Source organism: Petaurus breviceps, unplaced genomic scaffold (assembly GCF_028583685.1).
Source record: "Petaurus breviceps papuanus isolate PSGF00001 unplaced genomic scaffold, PetGlider_PUasm1.0 126, whole genome shotgun sequence".
NCBI classification, from domain to species: domain Eukaryota; kingdom Metazoa; phylum Chordata; class Mammalia; order Diprotodontia; family Petauridae; genus Petaurus; species Petaurus breviceps.
Window position 1 is genome coordinate 17,105,209 of NW_027185655.1, and position 22,958 is coordinate 17,128,166.

Sequence of the window (22,958 nt, forward strand, 5' to 3'; positions counted from 1 at the left end):
AGGAAGGGATTCCTCTCTTCCAGGTACCAAACTCAAGATGTGAGTGACCTGATGATGGCCCAAACCAGAAGAAAATGCTAGATGTCACAGTGGATAGAGCACTGAGCCTCGAGTAAGGAAGACCTGAGTTCAAATCCAGTCTCAGACACTCACTAGCTGTGTGACCCTGGGCAAATCACTTAACCTCTTTGCCTCAGTTTCCTGAACTGTAAAATGTATTTAATAGTACCTACTCCCATGGTTCTTGTAAAGATCAAATGAAAAAATAAATGAAAAAAATGAAAAAAAAAGATCAAATGAGGTAATATTTGTAAAGCAGTTAGTAAGGTGCCTGACACATACAGTAGCTACTTTAGTATACAAATGTTTATTCCCTAATGAGAGATATTTAATAAAATAAATTTTTAAATGCCATATAGATGTTAATTTGTGATTTTCTAAGTCAATATGCACCAGCCCTGCTTGCACTTTTATCAATACTGTAAACATCTGTAGAAGTGAATGGTCGTTTATGGTGCCCCATCATCATTAGTTACATTGGGTTCAAGCCCTTGTTTTCACTTCTGTTCTGTATTTCAAGGACATGGTTACTTTCTCCTCCAATGCACAGTGAAAACTCTTCCTGCCCTAATAGCCCATTTCATGAATTGCTTTGATGATGATCCTCTCAACTCTAGCTGGTCTCTGAACAAGAGACACCAGGGTCCCAAGGTCCAAGGATTTCCATTTTGGTGTGACCTGTCAAGGCTGAAGCTCCCCAGACGTAACTCTCAAGAACCTGGGTCACCTCCATGCCACAAGGAGGCCTCAGAGTAGGTCAATAGCCTTTACTTAAAAAGCAAATAAACTCTTTTTGCAAAAAATATGAAAATGAGGCCACTGACCCGTCAGAAGGTCTTAGTGAGCTTTTCCAATAGTACAAATGGTATTTATACCAATCTATCCACATTCTTTCATTTAGCTGACCTTGTGGCCAATGGTCATACTGGGTAACAATGGCCATGGAAGAGAACAAAGCCAAGTCAATGGAATGATGGCTTTCTTTGGAATACCAAGGTAATAATTCAATCATACAATTAATAATACCATGCCCATTACCCCACTCAACGTTCAGTGGTCAAAAGGTGAATGAGTATCCAGATATAGTAAAAAGACCACTGGTCTTAGAATCAGAAGACCTTGGTTCGAGCTCTAGCTAAGACCCTAGGATTTAGACCTCTAAAGGACCTTCAAAATCAACATGGTACATTGCCTGCTGGCATACAGTAAGTGCTTAATAAATACTTGTGGAAAGAATGCTGGCTCTAGAGTCAAAAGGCCTGGGTTCAAACTCTACTGCTGACTACCTGGGTGACCTTAAGCAAGTCACTTAAATCTGCTGGAACTCAAGTTTTCTGATCTGTAAAATGGATTGGATTATACTAGCTGGCCTCATAAGTCACTTCTAACTCTAGACCTATGAACCCTATCTAATGTTATCATTTTTTACTTGGAGAAACTAAAGCCCATAGAGATCAAGTAACTTGATCAACCACAGAAGTAAGTAAATAGCAATGCTAAATAATACTGAGTAGGATGTAGGAGTATGAGGGTGAGACTTGGAGTCAATGATATGGATTTGAATCTAGCCTCTATTACTTACTACCTGTATGACACTGAGTCCCGCCTCTTTGGACCTTTCCCATATCTTTGTGACCCTGGACATGTCAACCTTTGTTCCTCAGTTTCTTCACCTGTAAAAGGGAGATAATACTATTTACACTACCTACCTCACAAAGGCCATGAGGAAAATACTTTGTAAACCACTGAGCACCATATAAAGAAGAATGAGTTATGGCCAGCAGGAATGACTCTACCAACAGTTACACATGGTAACTTATTAAATGATAGTACAATGACTTAAACATGGCATGCACTTAATAAATATACACTGAATTAATCGTAAACTAATGGGGGAAATGTGACTGCTAATAAATTATACTCCTACATTTCAGGGAGTGGAAGTTATATATTAATCAGACACTGTCTTTTTTCCCTACACATTTTCTTAAAGGGAGCAAGACTAATGTGAAACTAGAAAGAACAGAATCGATATCTCATGTCTGATATATGCAGATTTTATGTAGATGTTCATCTCTGGAATTCAGGCTGGCTACATTTGGTCCCTTAATTATCTTCCTTTACTCTGTTTGTATTAAAGCATCCTTTCAACCATCTGAAGTAAGTGTCATCTTTACGATCTAGTGTATTTCTCTTATCTACTGATCTCTTTTGGTCAAGTAGACCCACTGACCATGGGGTGACTTTTCCTCTCTAGCTCATAGCTAACAAGTATGACCAGAAATCTTCAGTGGTTCTCTTGCCTCAGATAGACTAATATAGTGACAATTAGAGAAAAGCTGATGAAACCTAACAGAAAGCAGAAAAATGCCAACTGGCACAAAACTTTCAATTCAAATCATTTGTATATGATAAAGCAAGACCCAAAATAAAACAAAGAAATGAAAGAAAAGAAAAAATTAATCAACACAATCAAAATATCTGACCTTTGCATGTCAAAAGGAATTGTTGACAATAGAAATAGAAATCCATTTTCTACAAGAAAATCTTTCACACCTGCTTAGTTTCTATGTCAACAGCAAATTAGGCTACGGTTCTGAAATACAAAAGGCATGATGTTCTGCCCACTGCACTCAAATTAATATTGATAACTTTTAAAACTATGAGGATAGTCATTTTGTTCATATGAAACTTCTTTCCCTCAGATAAAAACATGAGGGTACTTTGGATAAGTTCATGAAGTATAAATAAGCCCTAAGGTTGAAATCCTAAGTGATTTATGGATTAAAAGAAGATTTAGTTTCATTTCTTCACTGCCAAGAATGAATCTGGAAAAATTACAAGAGAAAAACAGTTGGAAACTAAAGTGTAATTGTTTCCTGTGGTTACATTACTGAAATAACTTATGGGAGAAGTCCTCTGACAATGAATGAACTTGAAACATATCATGCTTCAACAGGGAAAGACAGAGAATAATGTATATGTTTTGCATGTAACATTAGTGTAGTGTTTTCTGTCTTTGCCCCTCTATCAATTCAATCTTTCAGTTTTCTCTGTTGGCTTTAATGCAGAAACTGTGAATAGCTTTGTGAAAAATATAAAGAATTTAACATTTTGAATATAGGAGGGGTCATAGGGGTAATTTGCAATTTGATTTTTAATGTGCAATTTACATGACTAGAATTGAACCTTTGCAATGCAACCAATACTTTAAGAAATTAAAAATATGCTAACTATTGCTCTGCTTCTAAGGTGAAATGATCTTTCTACCAATGTAGTGTATTTACTCAGAAAAATATTTTTTTCTGCACAGGAAGACAAAGTTAATAAAACACCTTGCTTGTGAAAAACCTGTGCAAAAATATAACGGGCAAAAAAGGAGGAAGGAAGAGAAAACTCTAGGTGCTCTCTATGCCCTCTAGGTCATGACGGGCTGGGGAACCTGTGGCCTCGCAGGAGGCTGCATGTGGCCCCCCAAGGTCCTCAAGTGTGGCCTTTGACTGAATTCAAACTTCACAGACCAAATCAAGATGATTTGCCTAGGATCACCTTCTACCTTTCTAGGCCTCTGACACTTCATTCTTCCCCACTCATTCCAAGATCCAGTGACATTAGCCTCTTTGCTAATTTTCCAATCTTCTCTGGAAGACAGAATAAGCCTGAGAACTTTGTGCAACTCTACCTTACTTAAATCTAATTTATATGAGTAAAAAAAGACATTAAGCTCCAATGAGCATTTTCCCCAGCTGTTCCCCATTTCTGCAATTTACTCCCTCATTTCTACCTCCTGGCTTCCTTCCAGGCTAAACTGAAGTCCCACCTTCCCCCAGAAAACTTTCCTAGCCCTTCTTAATCTTAGTGTCTTCTCTGAGACCACCCCCAATTTATCTTATATACATCATGTTTGTACACATGCATTTGCATGTTGTATGCCCATTAGACCATAAGATCTTTAAGGCCAGGAATGGTATGTCGCCTTTCTTTGAATCCCCAGAACTTAGCAAAGTCTCTGGCACATATTGAGTAATTAGGTACAAGCTTATTGGCTTGTAAATAAAGTTCTTCTTTAAAGAAGAACTTTAAACTTTAAAATGCTGCTATTAAGCCAAAGTCATATTTGTGCATTATTATTATTTTTATTATCAACATTGTCCACTCTTCTTTTTAATGTGATATTACAAGGTTCTCTGCTTCAAATGTGAATTTTCTCTAATGCACAGTGTCAGGGACATAGAAGATAATTAATAAACTCTTGTTGACTAGTAGCACCATTTCTTTCCCCACCAAGAATTATACTCTAAATAAAGTCAGTCAAAAAATCGTACTTGCTGTGCATGAATTTTCGTAGGCATTTTCAAGTCAAATTTCTATTCCATAAAGATGAAAAAAAGCTAATAAGAAAAAATAATCAGGAAAATGGAGATTCTTTTCAGCTATAATTTGGTTTTGAAAAAATTCTACTACTAAAATATTTCATAAAACAGGAAACTCTTGAAAGCAAAGCTTTTGCTGAGATGACTCTTTTGTTAGCTTCATACGAATTCTATTTTTTTTTCTTGTTTAACTCAATATTAAAAACACAATGGGGAAAACTCTATCCTGGGATGCCTGCTAGTATCATGCAAAGGCATTAATGGAATGAAGACAACTCTCCAGGGCAGAACCTTTCATATAATTTTCAAGAAAGCACTGACCCCAGGAAAATAGTAAAATACGGTGAAAATCAGAATCATAAATTTCACAGGAAGCCCAGAAGCCACCAAGAAAGTAAAGAGATTCATCTGTACACAGGAAATTGAACTAGGGCTTAACCTGGGCAAGATCTCACAAGATCTCAGCTCTGTCTGGTACCTTAAAAAAATTGTTTTGTTATGCTGAGAGATAACTAGTGATTCTGAAATGTGCTTATGAGGTAGCAGAAAGTGGAGGAAAAATCCAGTATCTTTTTTGTTTGTCATAATTATAGTCATGAAAATATTTAGAACAGTGTTTGGGAAAGTTTGTGAAACCAAAAATAAGAGAAATGTTCTCTGGAGAAAAATTAGTAGACAAGAATGCCACCAATTGAAATGAGACTATGAAATGGAGAAAGAGAGGACTTAAAAATATTTGGTAAATGAGCTGGCCTGGGTTCTAATTTCAGGGGACATCTGATGAAGTATCAATAATTACAAAGTCTCCCTCAACTCATTTCTCAATATGCCATTTCAATTAAGTGCAGAGCACACAGAAACAGTCCTACCAGTCCTAAACTCCAAATACTTTTTGTGTTTCCCTCTCTTACCAGAACTTCCTTGGTTTTCACAGTGTTATACAATTGACTATTTGTTCCTATCATAAGACACCTGTAAAAAAGCTCCCAGGAGGGTCCCTGTCAGAAAGAAACAAAGGGAAGCGAAGACTGCAAAGAGCAGGAAAAAGGAAAGGCCAAAGCAGTTTTAGAATGAAGAGGTGGAAATCTGGAAATTTAGCACAAATAAGAGTTAGGCACAGGGTTTGGAATCAGTTGGTTGAAAGATTTAGCCACAGAAGAGATAATAAAAGCTAAATTATGATCTGACCACCACAAAGGAGCATGATTTTCTCATGGGGATGGATTTCTAGTAATTCTGTGCATCCAGAACTCAAAGGAAGGACTGGGTCCCAATTTGGCCACAGGAGAAGAAAGGAATAACGTCAACATTGGTCTCAACAAGAAAGGACTGAGAGAAAAGGAAAATGGCAGTGCTGTGGAAGGCATAGTTAACAGCACAATTAAAGACAAATCGATATTTTTTAGAGAGAGCTTGAGAAACAAAACTGAAGAGAGATTGGAGCGAGAAAGTAGAAGGGAGGGTGGTCTGGGCCCAGAGGGCATCCAAGGCATAAAACCTCTAGCTAACAGGGGGCATTCATAGCAATGGTTATGTGTACTATGGGTAATGCAGCCGATGTACTTTTATTCAGGTCAATTTTGGTAAAAATACTGTATTTAGTGTTCTAATAATTTCGCTCCTTTTCAAGCAAATCCCTGAATTTCTAAAGTAGACTAATTGGGACATCTGAATTTAATTTTTTTTTAAATGAAACAAAATGACCACAGGAGAAAAATCAGCTTAACTCTACAGAGGAAGAAGGATGTCTTACCTGTTATCAGTGGCATCTGTGCTGAAAGTAATCCTGAACTATTAAAAATTGTATTTATCCCAATATTATAAGGTTCCATTGGAAACATCTGAAAAAAAAGACCATTTAAAAATAAGTTAAACCACATTTCTCCTAGGACACAAAAGTAGAATTTGAAGTATAAAAAATACTGTACCAATGGATGTATATTTTTTGAAAACACCAAAACTATACAAAGACTAGTGAAGAACATTTTTTTTTTCTTTCTAAGGAATGTGCAGGTAATATCTACCATGCAGTGCTTACTTATTTCTATGTCTAGTCCCCTTCTTGAGGCTTTGATCCTTTTTGAAATTATGTAGAATAGCAAATTGAAAACTTTCAGAATGACCCTGGTTGGTTTAAAAAAAAAAAAAAACAGAGGCATCTCAGGGCTTGGTTGTAGACAAGAGGAAGGACTAGTCTCTGAGGAGCTCCACATTCAGTTACAGGTATTGGAACTAGGAACCGACCCATGCTGTGCCACACATTACAGAAATCCCTGCTAAGGAAGAGAAGGCATCGGATCTTGAGCCAGCCCCACTGGGTACTGTCCTGAAGGTACTTGCTGACTTTTAGGAAGTGTGAACCACTGAGCCCAGAGTTAAAAAAAAAAAAAGAAAGAAAGAAAGAAAGAAAAGAAAAAGAAAATGCACACAAAGCCCACACCTTTCAGGGCCCCTTCCCCCTCAAGAGAAGAAAGATAAGGAAATGCTCCACCCTGGTTGCTAGTGAGGGTAGAGATGCCCACATGAGAGAGACTTTCAAAATGAATGTCTGCCCGGCAGTTTTTGGAGGGCCGACCATTTTTTTATTGATAAAAGATTTCCTGTGTTTAGGCAGGAAAATATGGTTTTAAAGCAAGCAGAACAGTCCTTATACCTAGGTTAGGGTTCACCTTTAAATATTAAAAGTGAAAGGTAAAACAAAGGTTCTGCCATTCTGATTAACCAAGTGTCAGTCATGTCATATTCAAAGAAGGAATTCCTGGACCCACCCCGTTTCCCCCCTTTCAAAAAAAACAACAACAAAAAACAACAACTGTTAAGTGTGTGGGAGTTAATTTTTCACTTTTACCAGGATAAATCTGTATTTTTTTACACTTCACTAGAGAGGATAATTTTAGGGTAGTCTCAGAAGGAAGACACTAAGATTAATGAGGTTTACACACACACACACACCACATGGTCATCTCCATGTAGTCTCCTGGGTTAGACTGTGAGCTACCAGAGGGCAGGGAATGTCTTCACTATCTTTTATTCCTCCTTACCAAGGTGCTTGGCTTACAGTAGGTGTTTAATAAATGCTTGCAGACTGACTATCTGATTAAACACAGTGCTATCAAAAAAACTGTGTTTTATTTGAAAAACAGAACCCAAACCAAAGCAGGAGAGTTCATTTTGCTCTTTGGAAAGTGATTTTTTTGTTTGTTTGTTTTTTGGAGGGGGGAGGGCAGGGCAATTGGGGTTAAGTGACCTGCCCAAGGTCACACAGCTACTAAGCGTAAAGTGTCTGAGGCCGAATTTGAACTCGGGTCCTCCTGACTCCAGGGCTGGTGCTCTATTAACTGCACCACCTGGCTGCCTGGAAAGTGACTTTATGAGCTCTTCTGACCTTGTTTTTTTGTCTGGATTCATTGCTGGTTTTGTCACTTACTGGGTGAACATGCCTCTGAGTGTCCCTTCCTTGTCTGTATATGGAAGACTCTGTCTTTAGAATGTTGTTACAAGGTAAGGATATGAAATTAGAGGCATGAGGGAGTGTCTATAAAGATGGGACAAAGTAGCCTTCAACAACTTGTTTGTGGTTTTTTTAATTCACATTTTTAAATATCAATAAAGTTATTCTGGAATAACAGTTACCTATTTTTATAGGTTACATCAATTTAATATTACTAACTCAAATCATTACATTTAAATTTCAGGGCTTCTAACTCTTAAAGAAACCAATTTATCATTGGTCTTGAATTGATTGGTTGAGAGAAAGGTTGGTCCACAGCAGAGATAATAAAAGCTAAATGCTGATCTGGCCACCACAAAGGACTAGGAACTATCTTTATAGGGAGTGTAGACGTAGGAAGAAGGAAATATGTCTTGTTGAGTCCTTGCAGATTCTTTGTAGACCCCTTGACTATGATAGCTTTTCAATGGACTCATTAACTAGCAATACTGATATTGATTCTGCCTATTTTTAATAAGTCAAAATGAATGTTTTAAACGTGATTAAGAAAACACCACCACTCCAGCACTTACTTGTTCATGGATTACCAATTTGTAAGGATCCTCTTCTGCCATTCTGGAACTGAAAGGAAGAAAAGAAAGGCATTGGAGAGTGAGAATGGAAAAGATCCCCTCCCTCCCTCCCTGTCTTCCTCATGGGGGAAATCGTGATTTTCTTCGGAAACTTGAGAGGAAGGCCTCCTTTTGGTGATAATATGAGGAACAGCAAATCCGAAACTTTCAAAATTATCCAACAAGAATGAACCAGGGAGTTTTAAAATATCAAGTCAGTTAACTAGCATTTATTGATTAGCTCAGGCACCAGAAATACAAAGAAAGGCAAACTCTCAAGGAGTTTGATAAAATAATGGGGAAGACAACAGGAAAACAGCATGAACTGGGGGTAGTCTCAGTGGGAAGATATTTAAGCGCTTCTGGGAATGTCTTCTTGCAGAAGATGTGACTTTAGTTCAGACCCCAAGTTAGGGAAGCTGGAAGATGAAGGTGAGGAGGGACAGCATAGCATTCCAGGCCTGGGTGGGGGCAGCCATGAAAATACCCAGAATCAGGTGATGAAGTGTCTTGTATTAGGAATAGCAAGAAGGCAAGTTTCATTAAGTACATAAACTGAAAAGATGGGGAGGAGCCAGGCTCAGTGCTCAAGTGCAGACTTGAGAAAAAGGCAATATAAAGGGGAAGGGGGAAATACCCACATGGACTAAATAATCCTAATTCCTAAAAATCAAATTTAAAAACCTAGATGCCAGCCAGTGGTATGCTACCAAAATGTTTAACATTGGATTGGGGTGGGGCAGAAACATGACCATGAAACACTTTTAGGCTTAATCTGCATCATCAACATTTTCTCCATCACTTTCTTAAACCCAGACCATCAAAAGAACAATAAATCAAGCCCTGGTTTAGAATCTTTGTTATTCTTCTGAGGGGTAAACACTCACACTGAAAATTTAACAATCAGCTCTCCAAAGCTGGTTGAGCTGGATCACCCTGATTCCAGCACTCAAGCATCTCACAGCTCTCTACGAGCTCCTTGAAGTGCAGAAATCAGAGCCAATTATGATGCTTCAGGAAGGGCCTAAATATAGTGAGTCTGTCTCTGTCTTCAATTTCTCCATGACACTGAGATAAATTCATTCCATTGAACTAAGCTGTTTCCTACAATTTTCACATTGATATCCAATAACCTTAATAACAATGAAGCCTATTTAAAAAGTACAATTAAAAGCTAATGGTAGGGGGAGGCCAGGTAGCACAGCGAGTAAGAGCACTGGCTCCAGTGTTGAGAAGACCTGGAGATCGAATCCCGGCTCAGACACTTAGCACCCACCCAGAAACACCTGGCCGTGTAACCTTGAGCAAGTTACTTAACCCCTGATTGCTTTATAAAAAAAAAAAAAAAGCTAATGGTAAAGGTTCACAGACACATAGATTTAAGCCTAAAAGAGACTTTTCAGGTCAACTAGTTCGACCCCCTCCTTTTATAGTTGAGAGAACAGCTGCCCAGGGAATTTAAATGACTTATCCAAAGTCACCTAGACAGTAAGTGTCAGACTCAGGGTTTGAACCTTCATCCTCTGATTCCAAAACCAGCACTTCCCCAGCTGCCTAAATACATACCAGAGTCCTAGAATCTGCAGGTCCCAGCACATCCTGGTCTTAGCAAAGCCCTGCTAATGTCTCAGTGCCACAGATAAAGAATCTCATTCATAAAATGTTCCTAATTGACTAATCATTATTTTAATCTAAGTTAATTTTATTTCAGCCTATCTTATGTTCAATTTTGCCCATGTGATGTGAAAAATTAAAAGACTTTTAAAAACACTGTTCTTACAAAAATTAGAAATTAAAATAAATTAAAAATAAATAAATGAATAAATAAAACCCTGTTCTTGCAGTATACTTAAGGTTGGCTAATTGCCCACCCAAGTTGTATACCTTTATACTGAATTCAGCTTAAGAGCTGACTATTCCCTTAAATGCCCTAAATGGCAAGAGACCCAGATGTCTTAAGACAGTATGAAAAAAATCCTCTTCCTCCAGAAATATCAAGTCCATGTCACCTAATTTTCTAATCATTTATTAATTGAATGATTGATCTGTCTCTAGATTAGAAGGCTTTATATCTAATCTTATTTCCCACTACTCTCAGCTCTCCACTTCCTATTTTAAAATAGCATTTGATATTTTCTAATTACATATAAAGACAATTTTTGACATTAATTATTTTTTTAACTTTTTAGAGGGGGGGATTTCAAGGAAATCGGGGTTAAGTGAGTTGCCCAAGGTCACATGGTTAGTAAGTGTTAAGTGTCTGAGGCTAGATTTGAACTCAGGTCCTCCTGACTCCAAGACCAGTGCTCTATTCACTGTGCCACCTAGCCACTTGACATTAATTTTTTTAAAAGCTTTTGAGTTCCAAACTTTTCTCTCTCTCCTTCCATCTCATCTACTTTAGAGAAGTCTACACGGAAGGTGAAAACGAAAATCCTTAAAAACTGTAGTGATTATGAGGAAGTGTAAATATCATCAGCCATAACAATTTGGAAAAGTGGAAATATCACTGGACTAGCAGTCCTGAGTCCTGTTCTGGCCCTGTCCCACATTAGCTGTTCGACCTTGGGCAAAATCTCTTGTTTCTCTGACCTAGAAAAAGTGCTCTCTCTCTCTCTTTCTCTCTCTCTCTCCCTCCCTCCCTCTCTCTCTATTTCTCTTTCTCTCTGTCTGTCTCTCTCCATCTCCCTCTTTCTCTCTTTCATATATACATACACCTGTATGCATACATAATTACATATACATATATGCCTTATCTATAAATTATACAGACATATATACACACATATATATACATACATATAGTTGTAAATATATATATACTTTATCTGCAAGATAGAATTTTGGAAGAGGGTCAGATGAGCTCTGTGACGGTAAGGTCACTGGAAAAGAAACTGAGTTGGAAAAGACCTTACAAGATATCCTGTCCAGTTTTACAGCAGAAGAACTAAACCTCAGAGAGTTTAGATGCCTTGCCCAAGTCGTAAGTGCCAGAGGCAGCATTTGAACCCAGGTCCTTCCTCTCACTCCAAATCTAGAACTTTTTCACTCATGTCCCACTGCCTCTCATAACGGTTTTATAACTGTAAAGCATGCCATTATAGTAACGGTATGGTAATCCAGTCCAATTAATAAGCATTTGTTAATATTATTAATTAAACTTACTAACTTTAATATTAAACCACTGCTCCTCTTATTGGAAGCAGCAGAAGAAACATTACAATGCGATGACTGAACATTGCTCATTGCCTCTGACCTTCCATTGATTCATCCAGTCGTGACAAGTTGGTCACTAAAAGCAGAAGTGAGACTGGGTGCTTATTTAATTGGGAGCTTAGGGACATAAACCTAGGGCTGGAAAGGACCTAAACAATCCCCTAGGGACAGCTAGGTGGCACAGTGGATACAGTATTGGCCCTGGGGGCAGGAGGACCCAAGTTCAAATCAGACACTTAACTAGCTGTGTGATCCTGGGCAAGTCACTTAAACACAACTGCCTCAAAAAAAAAAAAAAAAGCAATCTCCTAGTCCAATCCCGTCACTTTACAGAGGCCCTTGAGTAGGGCCAAAACAGGCAAAATGTCCTGCCTAGGGTCACACAAGTAAGACAGAACGGTTGGAATCCCGAAGTCCCTGGACTCCAACTTCAGTTATTACATTCACTATAGTCGGGCTGTCCTGTGATACAGAGGTGAACTTTCAGCTAAACAAACATCTGGGCACACATTTGGTTTCTAAAAATTGGTTCCCAAGAAGCTTTTATGAATCTCATTGATATTCTATAGTATCATACAACCCAAATGACTTCATATACACCACCAGAATCATTACTATCTTACTTCTGTTAAATGTGTTGAGAACCTGTAATGTGTTAAACACTCTGCAAACCACAGAATTTAGAGGCAGCTAGGTGACAGAGTACTGGCCTTGGAGTCAGCAAGAACTGAGTTTAAATTTTGCCTCAGACACTTTTTAGCTGTTACCCTGGAGAAGTCATTTAACTTGACAAATCAGTTTCCTCATGAATAAAGTGAAAATTGAGGGGTTAAACCCAATGGCTTCTAAGGTCCCTTCAAGACCTAGATTGTGTGTGTCTGTGTGTGTGAGAGAGATAGAGACAGAGACAGACAGACAGACAGAGAGAAAGAGAAAGGGACAGAGAGAGAGGGGGGGGGGGGCGCGTGTTTGGAGAGAGAAGGACAGAGGCAGAGACACAGAGAAAGAGAGGGAGAGACAGACAGAGATAGAGAATGCAAGAAGAGCAAGCAAGTGAACTACAAGCTTAAAGCCTAGCTTCAATCTAAAGGGGGATCAAGACTGACAGTTAAAATCAGAAGCTACAAAAAGTTGGTTTTTTTCCCTACTTCAGACAAATCTATTGTGATAAACCAAAGCAGTAAAAATCTTAAGGCAAGCAATAGTAACGTCAGTACAATTTTATAATAATTGTAAATAGAACACTCCAGGAATCAAGATTCACTTAAAAAGGATGAATCACTGGGTAATATTTGCATTAATTACAAAAGTAGGTTTTATGTCTAAAATTATAAAATATAAACTAAGCCCGTGGCACTGAAAGACTAGGGAAAGTCCCTTCTTTCTCCCTCCTTCTCCCCCACCTCTCAATATTGTACTTTTGAAGAAGGAGAGAGAAATCAAAAAGGGAGAGACAAAGTAATGTGAAGGGTACTAGACCACACTGGGAAGTCCAGAAGTCTACACTTCGTGTACTAGGTTTCTTCCTCCATCTGCTGTAAATGTTTGTTGTGTCATTCCAGCTAGCAAGTGAATGCCATGTGCTAATGAATCTTTTGTTTTGCTTTTCACACTTAGCATCAAAGCTGACTGACTTCAGAATGGAGGAAGGGTAGGATATGGAGGGAGGGTGAAGGGTGAATTCCAGTAGAAATGCCCAAGATGTTCACAATTTGCTTGTGTGAAGATCCTTCCGAATACCCACTGTATGGAGTACTTCCTCTCTGAAGCCAGCAAGAGTGGTTAAATTAACATGATGTAATTGTGTCTTATTTCAAAGGACCATCCATTCTCCTAAGAATAGACCAACGCCTCGTGTTTCTCTGCTTAGAAGTGTAGAAACTCTGGGAACTGTCAGAAAGACAGAGATAAAATATCTTGCTTCTAAAGATTAGATCTAGCCTCAGCTCAGTCTTGATAGTTTCTCTTTTAAGCCAAACCTGGCCAGGAGGTAGCCCAAAGTCGGAAGACACTTATAATTGACAGTCTAGAAAGAAAGACTGAATCCAACAAGATAAAATTTAATAGAGAAACGTGTTAAAGTCTTAAATAGGTTAAAAAATCAATCTGCATATACTCAAAACCACAAAAACTCAACTGTACAAGTCCAAGCAGGGCAGTGTGGTCCACCTGAAAGATTGGGGGGGGGGGGGGGAGGGTCTTAAGTATCAGACTGCAAATTCAAAATGAGTCAACAGAATTTTAGCCAAAAATGTTAATGCAAACTTAAGTTATATTATTAGAAGTTCAGCTCCCAAAACAGGGTAAGTGATGGCCCTGGGGTCTTCTGCTTTTGTCTGACAGTATCTGGAATATGATGATCTGGTGACCACTGGCACATTTTAGGAAGAAAACACAATCTGCAGCATGTCCAAAGGAAGTGGACTTAGTAAGTGGGGGCAAGAGGGACCAAGCTACAGAAGAATATCAGGTAAGAAATCATTGGGGATATTTAAGATGGAGAAGGAAAAATTGCTGTCTTTGAGTACTGAAGAGCAACCATGTGGGAAAAAAGGGGAGGGGGGAGGTAGGAGGCACAGTGAATAGAGCACTGACCCTAGAGTCAGGAGAATCTGAGTTCAAATCCCGACTCAGACACTTGATCCTCAACTAGCTATGTGACCCTGGGCAAGTCACTTAACCCCAATTGCCTTGCCTTCACTCTTCAAAAAAAGCGGGGGGTAGGGGTAATAGCTTTGTTCTCGGCCCCAATAGGCAGAACTAGGAACAACAGAAAGGACTTCTTGACGATCCGAGCTGTCCAAAAGTAGAAAGCATTGCCTTGCAGTATACTGGCTATTTCTTCATCAGAGGTTTTCACGTGAAGTTTGGATGACTACTGGTCAGGGGAGGGAGGGTTGTAAAGAAATTTCTTGTTTATAGGAACATAAACAGAGAGGAAGAGATTTCAGAGGTCATTTAGTAGAACTTGCCTCATTTTGCAGATGACTAAACTGAGAAGCAGAGAATTTGTGACTTACACGAAGTCACACAGTTCGTAAGCCTGGGAAGTGATTAGAACTGGGATTAGAACTCAGGCCTTCTAATTCCAGGACTAATGCTCTTTCTACTCTACTAATCTGACCACCAAAGAGAGTTCCCTGGGCACATGGGATGGTCAAGTGACTTGCCCAGGGTAATATGACCAATATGTATGTGTATAGGGCGTAGAGGATGCCTCAGGCAAAGTGAGACCTGGTTTAGACCTCAGCTTGAAAAGGTTGAGGTCCCCCCCTGCATCCTTGGCCCTCTCCAGTCATCCTGACCTATATCTGGCCTCTGGATGAGGCTGATGACTCTGCAGAGCCCTTCCTCACTTAAATCCAATTCATTTACATGTCATGGCATCACTTTCCTGATTGATACCATGGTCCTCAGACAACCTGACTCCGTGCTATCTCGACTCTGAAACCAGCCTTCTATCCACTTCACCATGCTTGGGATAGACGTATCTTCCAACTCTGTCTGAAAGCCACAACCCCCACTGTAAATAAATGGGTGAGGTAAAGAAAAAGAAAAAACAAATATTTGGAGGCTCTCGCTCAAAACATTTTCTTTGAAAAGGGCCCATTTCTTCTCAACATCCTGCTGTAGGTATTACCGGAGAAAGAAATGTTTCGGGCTTTATTCAGCAGAATTCTTGAAAATGAGCTGTCCCAGAAAAGCAATGGACTCAAATGTGCACATCTTCGGAAGTGGCCAATGTGGGGTTTGTTTTGCTTAACTAAGCACATTCATTACAAGAGGTGTGTTTTTCTTTTCTTTCAGCAGGGGGAGGGGGAAGGGAGAGGAGAGGTTTCTAAGAGGATTGTCAGGAAAAAAGAAAAAAGAGGTACTGAGAAAATTTTTAAAAATACACACACATCAAGAAGTTCAGAAGGACAGCTCTGTAAGTTACCTGGTTATTGTATGTGTTAAATGAAAAGGAAGCTGTATATAACAGAGACTAACACTTTACTGTATAATTCTCTTCTTCTGTTTTATAATTATAATGATTAGGGGCAGCTAGGTGGTGTAGTAAATAGAGTACCAGCCCTGGAGCCGGGAGGATCTCAGTTCAAATCCAGCCTCAGACACAACACAAAAACTAGCCGTGTGACCTTGGGCAAGTCACTTAACCCCAATTGCCCTACCTTACTCCCTCCAAAAAATAATTATAATGATAATTGATAACATTTATGCAGATGTTTGAGGTTTGAAAAATGCATTACAAATATTAATTCATCTTATTCTCACAACAACCCTGGAAGAAAGGCATTATTGTTATCCCCATTTTACAGATGGAGAAACTGAAGCAGCCAAAAGTCAGGTGACTTTTCCAATGTTATACAGCAAGTAAGTATCTGAGGATGAATTTGAACTCAGCTCTTCCTGACTCCAAGTCCTGTGCTCTACACTACTCAGTTGCTATGCATATGAAAATGTTTATTATTTGTGGTGTTTTAAGTTCAAATTTTTTTTAATTAATAAAAGAAGAGAAAGCCTCAAATCCCATAAATAGGCATAAAATAATATTTTTCATTTCCTATTTTAATTAAAGATCTGTGAGGCTACAGTCATGGTTAATCCCAGAGGAGGATCCATAAAAATTACTACTTTGCAATTTCCTGATGGACCATTATTCCATAATTCATGATTCTGTTTTTATTCACATGGAAAGCAAGGATTATTTATCATATTCATAGACAGCAGTGGTTTTTCTTCTTGACTTGTTAGATAAAACTGTTTTTTTCCAAATTATACTATCTCTATGACAGGACTCCTAGGGATCTTCAAATGGGTCTACTCTGACGTGGCCTGATAAATGAAAACCTAACCTTTAAGTTTATTTCAAGATCTCTCTTAGTGTACACTTTGAGTCCTGGGGAATTTGAAAATCTGTATCTCTACTGATTAACATGTATGTTGAATTGAACAAAACAAAATACTCAAAACAGGGCTCTGAAAAGAATTCTTCACTATTTTTTTTTCATTTCAAGAAGAAAAAACATTTAAAATGCAACAGCAAATCCCACCACCTCCCCACCTGAAAGAAATGATTATTCCATCTAAGTTAACCCTCATGTTCAAGCACTGATTGCTTTTTTGCTGTTTTTTCTTGGTTTCCCTTTGGTAACTGGGAGAAAAACACAACCCCAGCAACTACCATCCTGCTCTGGAGATGTACATATACGTATACACATACACGCATGCATATACATATAAATACATACGTATACATATATACACATTCATACATACAGATAGAGAGAGAGTTGAGGCATTCTGGAGCCTCACTAAACAGTTATCTTTAGAGATTATGCTATCATCAACTAAGTGAGAACACTCGATTTTGTTTTTGTGGAGTACTTCGGTAGTTATTAATTCTTTGATTGATTAAGTCCAAAACAAGACATTCTCCTTCCTTCCCTGACTCCCATGTGCCAGATTCCACTCTGGTCTTGTAGCATGTGTATGTATGTATGTGTATGTATATATGCATATACACACACACGAATAAAAATTTATCCTACCAAAACTCCTAAGTAAAGAAAAATGGAACCAACGGTTAGAATGCTCTGCTAAAAAGTAGCTAGTTAATGTAAATTTCTGCTAACATTAAGTAATGACTTGCCACCTTAAAATGAGTTATTTTCTACTCAAACTACAATAATTTTTCTTTTCTTTACTCATTGTTGTTCAGTCATGTCTGACTGGACACGACCCCACAGACAAAGTCCATGGGGTTTCCTTGGCAAAGATATTGGAGTGGTCTGCCATTTTCTTCTCTAGTGTGTCCCCATTTTACAGATGAAGAACTGAGGAAAAGAGGGATAAAGTGACTTGCCCAGGGTCACACAACAAGTAAGTGTCTGAGGTTGATTTGAACTCATCTTCCTGATTCTAGACCTGGTGCTCTAGCCATTGAACCACCAAGGGCCCTTTCTTCACTTATATTAAGGGATTCACCTCTTGTCACAGCTTCAACTGTGTCCTCTAGGTGAATATGTCCTAAGTTCCCACCTCTCTCCTCAATATCAGGTCAATATTTTTAATTATCTGCGGAAGGAAAGGGAATAAGCATTAATATAGTGCAGGCACTTTTTGTTGTTGTTGTTACAATATTAGATAGTTTGATCCTCAAAACAACTTTATGAAGTAGGTACAATTATTGCCATTTTACAATTAGGGAAACTGAGGCAGAGATGAAGTGACTAGCTAGTGTCTGAGGATGGATTTTTACTCAGGTCATCCTGACTCCAGGCTCACTGTACCACCTGGCTGCCTCCAAGGAATGTTTCCAACTGTCTTTTCATCTGGTCCACTGTCCACAAAGATACTGCAAAAGGTTTTCAAATGTCTTGATGCAATCCTGGAATGTTTACAGAATTTTTCTCAGAACTAGTAGTGTAAGGGAAAGAGCACTGGATTTGGAACCAGAGGGTCATGGGTTCAAATCCCGGCTTTGCTCAGAAAAGTCAGTGGTCAGGATTTTACTTTCCCTAACCTATAAAATGAGGGATTTGGATTGGGCTCCTGCCTAGTGCTAGGTCTTTGATCCTAAGGATCCTGTCGGAAAAGGTTTGAGTAAGTTTGCAGGAATATCTGCTTCCCTTCTGAGTGCCCACAAATCATCCAGTGATGAATTCCTTCCAGAATTTTGCTGGGACGGGATGTCAAACCCATCATCAGCCGGCACATTCCCGAGGCTACTTTCTTCCCTTTCTGAAAATCAGTCTCTGCCTCTTCAACACGTCTGTTCCTCAGTGTGATAGTAATGGCAATTAAAGATTCCCCTGTATTGGCTTGGTTTTCAAACTGATTGTGTTAAAACCCAGAGTTTGTTAATCCCACCTGTGGGATGGGCTTGTTGATGTGAAAAGAAAGTCCTGAACTGGGAGGAGCTGGTGAGGTAGATTTGGAGAGACACTAGAGAGAGGCGGAAGATCTTTTTGGAAGCAGCACCTCGTGGAGAGAGAGAGACTAAGAGAATTGCTGGTGGCCGCTTTGAATTGCCCTGGACTTTTGAGACCTGCCCCCTGAGCTGCCAAGGACTGAGGAGACATGGCTGTTTTGCTGGTACTTTGTCTGTCTGTTTTGATGTTATTTTGCCAGATTTGCCCACTGGTGAAAGACTGTCCTTTTGTTGAAGAAGTCCTGGAACCTGGCTGTTCGCTAAGAAGCCCTGAGACTGTCCTGCAGACAGAGAGTGAATACTGTCCACGGGTGAGGGACAGTACTGTTGTTGCAGGGGTCTGGAGACTGTCCTGCAGACAGAGTGAATACTGTCCACTGGTGAAGGACAGTGCTGTTGTTGCAGGGGTCTGGGAGCCTTTCTGTTGGTTCAGAAGCCCTGAAGAAGGATTTTCTTGTTGTATGTTTACAGAAATCCTGGGAGAGGGCTTTGCTAATGTGTTCAGGGGTTCTAGGACTGTTCTACAGACAGGATGAATTCATGAAGGGACTGGCAATGTATCTTATGGCCTTGCTAAGCCTTGTCTCCCCAGGAACTAAGATTGCTGAGAACTTGCCTCGTGTCAAGATGAAGAAAAGAGCTCCATTTGGGTATTAAGTGCTGTGTTTAAACTTGATGTAACTCTGGGGTAGATTGAATTGTGATCCAGGGGTGGGGAACTTTTGACCTTATTGTGCTCTGTGATTGACAAATGAAGGTACTTTACCTATGTTTGGAAACTAATCTCCATTTGAGAAGAGGGGTTTTGTGGTGGACCAAATGAAGGTATAGCCTAGGGGTGGAGTAGTATTTAGAACAGGGACTTTGTAATTGATTGAATGATTGGAAAGTCCTGGGGTGGGGTAGTACTTGGAGATTATTTAATCACACCTAGTAAATGCTGTATTTTGAATGATGTCATGTTTTAATCTTCTCTGTTCTTGGTTGGTCACTGAATAAAATAGAGAGCACCTATGCTGGTATTTTGAACCTGGGAAGTTGCCTTCTTTTGGCATTACATTACACTCAGTGACCACATCTACAAGCTGTTTTGATACCCACGGATACAAGGACCAGCATGGGTGCCCCTGATGCTATTCAGAGATCTCCAAAAGACAGGAAAAGCAGCTGAATTACCAAGAATACTTGACCCAGCAGATAAAGAATGCTGGATTTGCATTCAGGAAGACCTGAATTCCAAACCTGCCTCAGATAGCGTCATTAGGCTGACTATTTCAACTCTACTTGATAAACTCCATGATCAAAACCAGCATCCTCTGTTGGGCATTCAAAGCCCTTCATAATAACCTAGCCACCATCCCCATTTAGTCTTCTAGTACCTTCCACTCCCACCTACTCTTCCATCAAATGACACCAGTCAAAATATGTTTCTTTTTTCTTTTTTGCTTTTTGGAGGGCAATTGGGGTTAAGTGACTTACCCAAGGTCACATGGCTGGTTTTATAGGTTTCATGAGCAAGGTATTCCATCTCCCTCCTCTCGGCATTTTCTCTGGCTCTGCTCCATGCCTGGAATGCTCTCCCTCCTCACCTCTGCTTCCTGCCTTCCTTTGCTCCTGATTGTTGGTGTTCAGGACCCCATTTGGGGTTTTCTTGGCAGAGATACTGGAGTACTTTGCCATTTCCTTCTTCAGCTCATTTTATAGATAAGGAAACTGAGGCAAACAGAGTTAAATGTCTTGCCCAGGGTCACACAGGTAGGAAGTGTCTGAGACCAGATTTGAGCTCAGGAAATGAGTCATCCTGACTTCAGGCCAGGCGCTCTATTTACCTCACTGCCTAACTCCCTTGAAGTTCCAACTAAAATCCCATTTTGTATAGGAAGGCTTTTTCAACCTCTCCTAATTCTAGTCCCTTTCCTCTGTTAATTATTTTTATCCCTCCCCCACCCCTGTACATAGCTTGTTTGTACATATATATTTGTTTCTTGTCTCCTCCTTTCTGTTATAAGTTCCTGAGGGTAAGGATTATCTTTTGCATTTCTTCTCTGGTCATACATCTGATAACATCATCATGCTTATTTTTCTTTTGCATAATAACAACAGAGATAACTTTGTTCCTTACAATCCAGGCCTGACACAGGCAGGTTCAGATTCCAGAACAGGATAAAATGAGCCACTCAGAGATCTCAAGTTAACAAATATGGTTAACACAGCCATAGCCGGGAAAGGATATTGGTCAATGTTGCCTTGCCTCTGGGTAAGCCTTGACTGTTAGCTAGTCAGAAATCTGAGGGAAGATATGCTGACTCCTTAGACTCTAGTTTTTTGCTACTTGGGTCACAAAAAAAGTACCTCAATGGCCTGAACCTTAGTCCTTGAGTCAATTAAGTCTTGAGGATGGATTCCTTATCTTTGAAGGAAAAAACTAGCCTAGTTTTGGTGATGTAGGGCCTGTGAAGACATTCAGATTATTACTGACATTGTGCCCTGAGAGAAATAATAAGACATTCTCCTTATGTGCCAAACACCATCTCCAGTGGTGTTTCCCAGTGCCATGATGGATGGCCAAGCCAGAGCATAAATTTTAGAGGGAATCTCTATAGAAGACGAGATTCTCCATAAGTGCCAGTTTTTTAGTGACATTCTGTTGATTACATCAACTCCAAGAACACTGCCATCTCCTAAATGAGATACATAGCCACATAAAAGTTTTCCCAATTTTCTAAAAACCAAGTGTATTAAGGATGTTTATTGTCCAATGATGGGCAGCTGGACTGACAACATATAGAGCTGATTCATCAGTCCTTGCATCTTGGACCAATACCACCCATAGACAATGAGCTAGGACTAGACTGCCTTTGGGAAACTATTGTACTCTAAACTTATCCCTGAAACAAGAGACATTATTCTTCTGTTAACATCATGTGGCTACAGGTCATGGAATACCAGTCTCCAAAGATTTAAAGTTGATGGTTATCCAATGGCAATGTCAAGGCATACATTGGACAGACGTAAGCAACAACAGACTAGCAAACAAGTATTATGCAAAAGAGGTAGCAGAATTGTGTGATCAGACAAAAAAGTGAATCAGTCACATGTTGTAGAAGTGTGTGCAAGCCAAGAACACAGTAGCTTTCCCTAATACTGTATACATTACTGAAGCTTGGAAATGTGCCCAGTACTTGGACACAGAGTGAAAAATGAAACAAAATAAAATTATTGCACAGAGTAAGTACCACCTAGACCTAAATGAAGCCAAGTCCGCACTACACTACGTGTGATCCTTTGTCTAAAATTCTTGTGGCCCCTTAGCCGCCAACAGCTCCTGACAATGCCTGAAAAGGTGGGTTTCTCAGCTATAAGAGGCATTTTCCCGTTAATTTTCATGTTCCTTGGAGGTCCTGGGGCTACAGGATTGCTGTGGAACAGCTATACACACCATCTTGAAATAGCCAACTTCTCTCATCTCCATGGATTTTTAAGTAAAGCCTATGCAAATAAATCAACTGTGACTATGATCTCCATTTGTCAAGGCCAGGGGAAACCAGCAAGCAGCTCAAAGTGGGAAGGACAAAGAGGCCTATGTTCTACCAGTATCCTCTCATTGTCAAAAGATCTGGAGGAAGGTCCCCAGCATGTTAGGTGGACAGACAAGGGATGATTTATGGGAAGACAATGACAAGGATTGAGAGGGCATTCATTGGTCACCAATAATGAAACTGCAGCTCCATTCAAATATCAAGACCCTAGAAAATGGCGTGGTGGAAAAACTTAGAACTGGATGGCCTTGGTTGTAGGCATAGATTACTTGCTGTTTGATTTGAGGTCGTCACAACTAATCAGGTTCAGATTAATTATCTGTAAAATGGGGATGATGATGATGATGATAAAAAATAACAATTTCTTACATTTATACATTTATAAAGCACTCCGTGCCTTACAAAGTACTTTGGATATAGAATTTAACCCAGATGCTACTCACTGCACCATTCATTTCATAAGATTGGGTTTTTTGTTTATTTGTTTTGGTTTGGGTTTTTTGGAGGCAATCAGAGTTAAGTGACTTGCCCAGGCTCATAGAGCTAGAATATGTCTGAGTTCACACTTGAACTCAGGTTCTCCTGATTCCAGGGCCCTACCAAGGTTGTTTCAAGAAAAAGGAATTTAGGGGCGGCTAGGTAAGTAAAGTGTCAGCCCTGGCTGAAGTCAGTCGGAACCTTCAGTTCCGGCCTGAGACACTTAACACCCACACAAAAATACTAGCCATGTAACCTTGGGCAAGTTACTTAACCCCAATTGCCCTCCAAAAGGCA

General features: G+C 39.5%; 1 protein-coding gene across 3 annotated transcripts in view; it reads right to left on the reverse strand.

Annotated features, from left to right (window-relative positions):
* The window catches only part of NFKB1 (nuclear factor kappa B subunit 1), a 159,139-nt gene that overhangs the window by 113,861 nt on the left and 22,320 nt on the right, over nt 1-22,958 (reverse strand). For all 3 annotated transcript variants that reach the window (XM_069093942.1, XM_069093941.1, XM_069093943.1), the window contains 2 exons: nt 8,457-8,505; nt 6,187-6,274 (listed from right to left, as the gene is read on the reverse strand). In XM_069093942.1, coding sequence (XP_068950043.1) covers nt 6,187-6,274; nt 8,457-8,498 — 130 coding nt within the window. In that variant the 5' untranslated portion in view covers nt 8,499-8,505. Of the gene's footprint in view, nt 1-6,186; nt 6,275-8,456; nt 8,506-22,958 lie in introns of those variants that run through there.